Genomic DNA, 9,804 nt, shown 5'->3' on the forward strand with positions numbered 1-9,804 from the left:
CTGTCCTCTTCTGTCCTCTTCTGTCCTCTTCTGTCCTCTTCTGTCCTCTTCTGTCCTCTTCTGTCCTCTTCTGTCCTCTTCTGTCCTCTTCTGTCCTCTTCTGTCCTCTTCTGTCCTCTTCTGTCCTCTTCTGTCCTCTTCTGTCCTCTTCTGTCCTCTTCTGTCCTCTTCTGTCCTCTTCTGTCCTCTTCTGTCCTCTTCTGTCCTCTTCTGTCCTCTTCTGTCCTCTTCTGTCCTCTTCTGTCCTCTTCTGTCCTCTTCTGTCCTCTTCTGTCCTCTTCTGTCCTCTTCTGTCCTCTTCTGTCCTCTTCTGTCCTCTTCTGTCCTCTTCTGTCCTCTTCTGTCCTCTTCTGTCCTCTTCTGTCCTCTTCTGTCCTCTTCTGTCCTCTTCTGTCCTCTTCTGTCCTCTTCTGTCCTCTTCTCAGGAAACGCAACCCTCAACTGACAGAGCGCCATTACTGACCTCATCCCGCTAAGTAAAAGTGTTTTTCCTGTTTTACACAGAATGCAGACTACCGTGCAGCAACCTATACTCCCGAGGGGCCGCAGCAAACTGGAGTGAATAATGTCCCCCTCTTCCTTTGGATTACGCTTATGCCGTGTTCTCACTGGTGCTATTGGCTTCCATTGGAGATTTAAGCTTTTTGGTATTTTTGATGCTGTATAGTTAGTCACAGTTACCTGAGACGTAAATAGCAGTAAAGCTGCAGTAATTTTTTTATGTACACTGCTCAAAACATAAAGGGAACACTTAAACAACAGAATATAACTCCAAGTAAATCAAACTTCTGTGAAATCAAACTGTCCACTTAGGAAACAACACTGATTGACAATCAATTTCACATGCTGTTGTCCAAATGGAATAGACAATAGATGGAAATTATTGGCAATTATCAAGACACCCTCAGTAAAGGAGTAGTTCTGCAGGTGGGGACCACAGACCACATCTCAGTACCAGTGCTTTCTGGCTGATGTTTTGGTCACTTTTCAATGTTAGTTGTGCTTTCACACTCGTGATAGCATGAGACGGACTCTACAATCCACAGAAGATGCTCAGGTAGTGCAGCTCATCCAAGATGGCTCATCAGTGAGAGCTGTGGCAACGAGGTTTGCTGTGTCTGTCAGCGTAGTGTTCAGAGGCTGGAGACGCTACCAGGAGACAGGCCAGTACACCAGGAGACATGGAGGGGGGCTGTAGGAGGGCAACAACCCCGCAGCAGGACCGCTACCTCCGCCTTTGTGCAAGGAGGAACAGGAGGAGCACTGCCAGAGCCCTGCAAAATGACCTCCAGCAGGCCACAAATGATCCTCCTTAAGACTGTCAGAAGGAGCTCACTGATAGATTCTCAGTTAGCTAATTTTGCAGCCAGGAATAGACAGTGCAGCACAGATGCTACAGAAGGCAACATTTTTAATGAAACTCAATTACAGAAATCAATTTTAGCCCCAAATACTTGCATTAAAGTAAAAAAAACAAATGACCCCAAATCTGGACAACCGCTTTAACTCCATACCAACATCTGCCGTACGTGTCTGGTATAAGTCAGTAGCGGGTGTATGGAGCAGAGTCAGCTCGCCCCGTACATGGCAGATAATGGCTGTGACAAACAACCAGGACCTGCCTCTAAGAGCTGCGAGTGGAGCGAAGATCTGCCCACCGCTGTTAACCTGTTCAGTGCTGCTGTCAATCTCTAACAGCAGCATTAACAGCGCGCCGGCATTGGGACGCATCGTTCCATGCGCCCACCGGCGCTCCTGTGACGCGATCACAGGGCGCAGATGGACTGCTATGTCATCCGGGGGTCTGCTGAAGCCTCCGTGCCTGTCATCATAAAGCTTCATTTGGGCTGTAAAGAAGACCGTGATTTTGCTATATGGAGCATTACTGTGGTATCGCTGTATATAGCACAAGCAATCAGATAATGTATACAAATGCAGTGAAAATTAAAAAAAATAAAAAAAGTTTAAAATATTAAAACCCCACACGTTCAGCTCACCTCCCACTAAAAATAAAGATAATAAAAATATACACATTTGTGGTATGGTCTCTTTCAGAGAAATACAATCTATCCAAATATAAAAAACAAACGATCAGTGAACACAGAAAAAAATTCAAAAAGACAAAATTACATTTTTTTCGTTCGCCACAATACTACAGAAAATCCTGTAAGAAGCGATGACCATGTCATATGTGTCCCAAAATGTTATCAATAAAGTCCTCTTGCCCTTCAAAAAATAAGCCCCCACACAGCTCCATCAACCCGAAAAATGAAAATGTTACGGGTCTCAGAAAAAATGGTGACACCATCAAAAATAAGTTTTTTTCTTTTGCCAAAACTATTGGAGAAGTTTGGTCTTGCTGTAATCACACTGAGGAGTAGGATCCTATTACCAGGTCATTTTTACCACACTATGTACGCCGTTAAAACCCTTCCCAGAAAAACAGGGTCAGGCTTTTTTTTTCCTCGCACTTTTACTGCACTTGGACTTTTTTTCCCGTTTTCTAGTACTATGTGGTAAATGAATGGTGGGATTTATAAGTACCGCTCATCCTGCAAAATAACAAGACCTCACACTATGTGGACAGACATGAAAAAGTTATAGCCCTTGGAAAAAGCCAAGGAAAAAACAGAAAAAAAACATCAATTGGTTCTGTTGGGAAGGGGTAAAGCTGAAGAAACGCATGTAACAGCAGAATATGGAGGAAGGTGAGATATCACAGGCTGGTGGATACTACCTGCTCCATCGCTGGCAGAGTAACCCATCCCCATGGAGGCCGCTGAGATCTTCTCTTGTAGAAACGTATCCAAAATCTATAAAACATGGGGAACAGTCAGCAGAGGGTTTGGTGATTGGCTCATATTGGCGATATACCCAGGGGCATTACTGGGCACAGGGAAGATTGGGAATGAATAGGATTGGCTGTTACATATGTGATCTCTTCAATTAAAGGGGATGTCTAGTTGGAACAAGTTCTCACTGATCTCTGGATAGGTGATGACTCTTAGATCGGTGGGTTTGGCCGCTATGACCCAATCAGCAGAACAGCACTTATAGATAGAAGTGAGCGAAGTGCAAATGTTCAACCGCCGGTCCGTTCATTCTCTATGGGGGGCGCTGTACTCAGCTTTCTCCTGCATAGAGAATGAATGGAGCGGTGGTCCGGGGAGGTACTAGCAGGGATTAGTTGGGTTCCCAGCAGATCTAGAAGTTGTCACTTATCATGTGTTGGGGAATAATGACTTCTCCTCTGATAAATGTGCTGATTCCTGTCAGTTGTGGTCGCTGAGTGCGTGTGATGGGATGCGGCTCCGTCCGTTATATTATATCACGTCTTATACCTATAATCTCGCTGATCGCAGGTGTCTGTCTTCACACTCAGATGAGATGGAACAAACTGACCATATAGAACTTTTTTTTTTTTTCTTCAAATTCAAACCGAGCAATCCTATTGGCCGAGTATGAATGCAGTTACCATGCTGACAGAAGTAGCTGCAGATTTAAAGGGACAAGATACTAATATTGTACTAAAGTGTATTTTATTATATACTTCACATAACTGACTGGGTACACCTTGGTGCTGGTGGGATGGCTTTTTTTTAATCAAACAACATGTTTACTAAGTACCCTATATTATATATATTTCCTATTGCTTTTTACTTACTTATAGCAGGGTATATGTTCATATTGTTTCTATCCTAAGTTTGTCTATTTTCTAATAGACGGTGACAAACTTCTTCCTGGCCTTTGAAGCACAGCTTTCAATTATTCCTGTCGTAAACAAGGTAAAAAGCTTCGAGCCGAGCGCGATCAGACTCCTTCAGTCCCGCAGCAGGTAAATCTGTGAACATCGCCGGCACTCCTGCTGTTCCTAGTACCGATCCCTCTGAGCGGCTGAGCAGTAATGAAGGCAGGATTCACCCCAAACTTGCTCGTCTTTTTTTTCGATTTCCAGTTCTGGTAATTAGTTATACACATGTGTATATCCAGTGGTCAACTCAAAACCTATGTATGGAAAATCAATTGTTTGCTGTATGCATCTCATTTGTAGGATGCACACTATTCATTTCAATATGGAGCGGAGTAGGAGGAGACTTTCATTACTGTCGCCCTTTACTTCCTCCCTGCTGATAGGAAATGCCATGCTGTTTGCTTGTGTCCTGTGATTACAGCAGCCTGCAACAGTTTTCAAGTGTGCACTCCCCGGCTCAGGCATCAAGCTGTAAATGATAACATTAAAACGCTGCTACCCCTTTGTTAGTCACTTTTTTATCTTCTTCCCCTTCTACGAATGCTATAGTCCGTTATTCTAGAACTGCTCTGAAAATGGTTCTCTCTGGAGTGTTGGGATTTGGGTTTAGGGTGGGTTATGGGAATTGAAGTTCAGATACTTTGTTCATATTTTTACTATGGAATTACTATGTCGTGTATGTTACTTGAAAGATGGAATATTTGTAGTTTGAGTTTTTCAATAAAAATTATTTGATTAAAAAAATATGAAATTAAAATTCCTCTGTTCTTGAGAAAGCATAGGATTTTACTAAGAGGTAAATTGCACGTTCCTTGTTTTCCAGGCGCTTTACATTTTTGCTAGTTTTGTACGATTACACAATCCCTTTTATAGGCCAGTGCCAGTTGTACATCTCTCCCTAAACTCTTGTTCACACTATATTTTAAGCCAGTTTTCTTATATGGTTTCTAGATGTTGTCCAGCTTTGATAAATAATTAGTATTTATACTTTTGCTTTTAGATAGACTTGAAGAAAGCAGATCCGGAAAGGGTGGAGAAACAAATTGAGAAGATGTTTGACGTTCCCGCTAGTGACTGTATCCGGGTACGATGCGCTCCAGATCAAAATCATTCCTGTAGGCAAATTTAACTCCACTGTCTGTACCTTGTCTTTTTATTTTTTTCTACAAAATGTGGCTGGAAAAGGGGCAATGTAGCGAGGAATTGACATCAATTTTTGGTGTTAAAAAAAAGCAAAAAACTTTTGTGACGCATAATTTTTGCGCAAAAATGTGCAGCTTCCTATTTTACAGCACTCTTACAACTTTTAGAAATTGGGCTTGGTAAGCCACACAGGTCTAAGAACGACGGGTGACGTTAAAAGTGGATAAAGATACACAGTGGCTCAGTGGTTAGCATTGTTGTTTTGCAGCGCTGGGATCCTGGGTTCAAATCCCACCAAGGACGACATCTGCAAGAAGTTTGTATGTTCTCCCTGTGTTTGCGTGGGTTTCCTCCGGGTTCTCCGGTTTTCTCCCACACTCCAAAGACATACTGATAGGGAATGTAGATTGTGAGCCCCGATGGGGGCAGTGATGATAATGTCTGTAAAGTGCTGTGAAATTAATGGCGCTTTATAAGTGAGTAAAATAAATAAAGATAGATGGAAGTGCTACATAAACATTTATCAAACATCGCGCAACACTTTGATACATTTGGCACAAATAATGGTAACACAACCACAAGCAAAACTGACCTGAGAAAGTCCCTTTATGATACATTTTTCAGAAAGAATTTGAAAGATTTAAAGCGTTAGAAATGAACAAGATTATCCAATATCACAGAAAAAGGAAAAGTCTCCAGATGTCTTTACGCCGGATGCCGGTCTGTGTCCATACCTAAAGAAGAGCTGCCAAAAGAATGGGAAAGGAATCCTTTAGTAAACATAAATATCCATTGGGGTTTTAGGTGTTAAAAAAATGATCATATGAAAGATTTTGTGATCTGCGGTTACATGATTGTAATAACAACATTAAAGCCCCATTCAGATGTACAGGTTTTATCCATGAGAAACTGAGTAGAACGATATATAGGTTTGTGGGAGAAGATTCAGTATAAATTGTAATTTATTCATTAGATTTGAGAGTCCTCAGTGGTTGATACCTTTAATGGCTAACTGAAAAGATGGTAACAAATTGCAAGCTTTCCAGACTACTCCGGCTTCTTCATCAGGCAGACCTGAGACCTGAGTAGTCTGGAAAGCCTGCAATTTGTTACCTTTTAATGGCTAATGGAAAAGATGGTATCAACCACTGAGGACTCTCAAATCTAAATACTCTTCTATCTACTGGCTAATACGGTACAAAGATAGATGTTTTTCCTGTATCAATTTATTCAGTGGAATCCTGCTGTTTGTACAGATGAGTCCAGTGGGCGGTCCTACTAGTGATTGACAGCTATCTTTGCCTGCATGGTCATACAGGGAACTGTCAATCACTTAGTAGGACCGCCCACTGGACTAGTGTACATACGGCAGGACTTTTCACTGCATAAAATGCCAGTTTTGCTGACTCTCTTCCCACAGATATGTCTATCAGTCTGATCAACTTCTCTGCTCTACAACACCCCCCTACAGATCTTATACCATTTCAACATGACAGGTTCCTTTAATCACCTGCAGATGACATAAGTAGCCATGTTCTGTGTGGCTTACGGAGGGGCTTGATTGCTTGTCAGCTTCAAACAGATTTCATTTCTTCTGATTCGTTGTAGCCGAGTTCTAAACTGTATTAAGAAATTCATTTCTCTGTTTATTTCTATTAGATGTCGGGGAAGCTTGGAACAAATGTGGAAAGTGTTCTTCAAGAAGTTGTCAGGAGGCTTCCACCGTGAGTACGGACTAATGCGGCTCTATCCATCTTCTCTTTATTAAAGGGAACCTGTCACCTTGGAAAATGCTATGTACCTGCAGGTATAGGGTTAATCTGCAGATAAATATTGTTACAATGCTGCCCGGCCGCCTTATTGATAGTGTAGGTACCGGGAGAAAATTAACTTCTTTCCTCCCTGCAGCCGCCGGCCTTCACTCATCGTTGTGCACGGAGCGGCTACAGTCTTGGATCACAGCACCGCTCGCTATATCAGGGGTGACGGCTGTAAACCCGGCCCGGATTTTGATTGACAGCTTGCTCTGCACAGATGCGCTGCAGAACCACTTAGAATCTGAGTGAAGGAGTGGTATGTTCACAGATAGAGAATATGGCTCATCCACGTGCAGATCTGCTCCACGTCCGATTACATATTTGTGGGAGAAACCCTAGTGGCAGCCTCATATTTCTGACATGGATCCTCTAGCACTATTTGTGAAACTGCGGCTCCCAGCATAACTTGATGAGAGACCGTCAGTCTGCTGGGACCTGTAGTTTCACTACAGCAGGAGTGTCACAAGCTGCGGACCTCTGCTCACTCCAGCACTGGTCGGCATTTTCAGCACGTGAACGTACGCTATGCTTTCTGGAGACACAAGAGTGTAGATAATTTTATCAAACCCTTGACTGTAAGTTTGAACCCTAAGTGGATTATATTGTTCCCACAGTTTCAGTTTTGGACCATTTAAGGGGAATTTAAAGGGTTCTGGCCACTGATTTTCCTTAAAGGGGATCAGTATCCCTCTATGTCTTTGTATATACTTGATAAAGACCTATAACAGGTCGAAACGTTATGTGATGGCGGAATAAACTTTATCTTTTGGAATTCATCACTCTGGACTGAACGCGGTTTACTTACCTTTATCCCCTTTAACAGGATGTCTTATTTTTGTGTTTTAGTCCCAAGATTGAAAAGGGCAGCCCTCTTAAAGCCCTGCTGTTTGACTCAACGTTTGATCACTACAGAGGCGTCGTAGCAGCATCGCCCTGTGTGGAGGTGACGTGTGTAAAGGCAATAAAATTGTGTCTGCCCACTCTGGCAAGTGCTATGAAGTCAATGAGGTTGGCATACTGACCCCAGAGGAAGTGCCAGCCGAAAAACTAAGTTTTTTTTTAATAATTTTATTAGCCTTTCCCTCTGTCTTCACCAATCAGCCCTCTGTATTGATGATCAGATCAAAGATGTAGACAGGGATTGTCTCACGCTGCATCTCCTTCCTGATTGTATCACTGAGAAGACAGAAGCTGCCCCAACCCATTCTCCAAGAAATGCAGAACCCAATGCATCTGCTGTCCGTCATCCGCTTATTGTCAGAGGACATCATTAGGGACTGCATTTTCTCATTGCTTAAGAAATTGTTGGGGGATCCTGCTAATTGCTGAATAATAAAACTGCAGCACCGCTCCATTTAAAGCAGTGTTTCCCAAACTCCAGTCCTCATGGCCCCCAACAGGTCAGGTTTTCAGGATTTCCTCAGTGTTACACATGTGATGAAAGTATCATCAAGGAATCAGGAATTCTCTCACCTGTGCAATACTATGGAAATCCTGAAGACATGACCTGTGGGGGGCCGTGAGGACTGGAGTTTGGGAAACACTGATTTTAAAGGGACTGTCAGCACAGAATGACTGTTGAAACCAAGTACAAGCGCTCCGTGGATCACGGCGTGGGCCAATCCTTTATATACACCTTCCCACCTGCTTGTTTTACCTCTGTCTCCTTCCTTCTCTGGTTCTATGAAGCCAGAGCTGTCAATCAAAGAAGAGGAGGGTGTGGATAGAGGGAAAACAAGCAGCCGGGAAGATAGATAGATAGATAGATAGATAACATTGCAATGCAATATATTGGTAAAAGCTAAGCACATATACTAAATGAGAACAGATACTACACTTGATGTTAGCCAAAAGGCCGAGAAGCGATAACCTGAATTGGTTTTGGCCTATGACTGCACCCTGGCTTCAAGAATGCACCCATTGTAGGGATAGGGACAAAGACTCCCCTTAGGAGGACATGTTGTTCATCAATAGACATCTTAAAACCCACAACTTTACTGCTTGTTGCAGCTGCAGCCCACGCATGCATTTTTAATCTGCATGAGTCTGCCTATTTTCAAACATTCTCCCCTCCCCCCCAATGTCCCATGTACCTGCAGACAAGGGGATGGGGAGAGGATAACTAATTAGTGAACAAACAAGCGGCGGTCCACCTTCTTCCTAGTCTGCAGGCTCCCTGCAGACTGTAGCTGACTGCCGAAGCACAGCCAGATAAAGGCTAGGAGCCCATTATGACATGTGCAATGATGTTCCATTCTTCCATTCTAGCATTATTCCATTGTTCCATTGTCCCATTCTCTTGCATTATTCCATTGTTCCATTCACTCATTACATCTATTGCAAGCAATCTATCTGCCTGGGTGAAAACCAATAGGATGCTCTGATTGACAGACATAGGTAGCACTTTAAAACAACATCTCAGACCAAACTTTTTTTTATCTTTTTTTCATCCATAGATAGAAAATTAAAGAAGTCAGTGCTCTTTCAGAGGGAGCCAGCATTTCACTAAAGAAATCGCAACGGCCCCACATTTTTTTTAAATGCGTGGTACTCAGCAACACCCAACTGATGGGACAGTTGAATTAAAAGAGTAGCAGCTGATAACAAGGCCACTGATTAGGTATATGGCGTATGTGCAAAGGTGTAGCAAAGGACAAATGCATTATTGCAGCTTATCTCAGAAAGGAAGGGATAGAAAGATAGATAGATTGGATGGATGGATGGATGGAGGGGCATATACACCTACCCAGGATGGATGGATGAATGGAAAAGCATATACATCTACCCAGGATGGATGGCTGGAGGGGCATTTACACCTACCCAGGATGGATGGATGCAGGGGCATAAACACCTACCCAGGATGCATGGATGGACGCATGGGGCTGAAGGGGGGTCAGGCTGGACACATGGGGACATGGATGGACGCATGGGGCTGAAGGGGGGGCAGGCTGGACATGTGGGGACATGGATGGACGCATGGAGCTGAAGGGGGGGCAGGCTGGACATGTGGGGACATGGATGGATGCATGGGACTGAAGGGGGGGCAGGCTGGACATGTGGGGACCTGGATGGATGCATGGGGCTGAAGGGGGG

General features: G+C 43.4%; 1 protein-coding gene and 1 pseudogene across 1 annotated transcript; one reads left to right on the forward strand and one right to left on the reverse strand.

Annotated features, from left to right (window-relative positions):
- The first annotated feature begins 4,741 nt into the window (after positions 1 to 4,741).
- On the forward strand, positions 4,742 to 7,732 carry LOC141213758 (translation factor Guf1, mitochondrial-like). The gene is made up of 3 exons (XM_073665362.1): positions 4,742 to 4,835; positions 6,554 to 6,618; positions 7,558 to 7,732. The coding sequence occupies exons 1-3, from the start codon at positions 4,803 to 4,805 to the stop codon at positions 7,730 to 7,732; spliced, it is 273 nt and encodes a 90-aa protein (XP_073521463.1). The 5' UTR covers positions 4,742 to 4,802.
- Positions 7,733 to 8,464: 732 nt separating this feature from the next.
- LOC141214137 (U2 spliceosomal RNA) lies at positions 8,465 to 8,578 on the reverse strand (annotated as a pseudogene).
- Positions 8,579 to 9,804: the final 1,226 nt, after the last annotated feature.

The sequence above is a fragment of the Phyllobates terribilis genome, unplaced genomic scaffold (genome assembly GCF_046119375.1).
Source record: "Phyllobates terribilis strain yellow unplaced genomic scaffold, ASM4611937v1 Scaffold_213__1_contigs__length_3403324, whole genome shotgun sequence".
NCBI lineage: Eukaryota > Metazoa > Chordata > Amphibia > Anura > Dendrobatidae > Phyllobates > Phyllobates terribilis.

Bases quoted from the DNA above. Each gene is read 5' to 3' on its own strand.
- LOC141213758 (XM_073665362.1), top strand. From the start codon at position 4,803: ATGTTTGACGTTCCCGCTAGTGACTGTATCCGG. The intron at 4,836-6,553 runs GTACGATGCGCT...TATTTCTATTAG, and splicing joins CCGCTAGTGACTGTATCCGG to ATGTCGGGGAAGCTTGGAAC. The intron at 6,619-7,557 runs GTGAGTACGGAC...TTTGTGTTTTAG, and splicing joins GTTGTCAGGAGGCTTCCACC to TCCCAAGATTGAAAAGGGCA.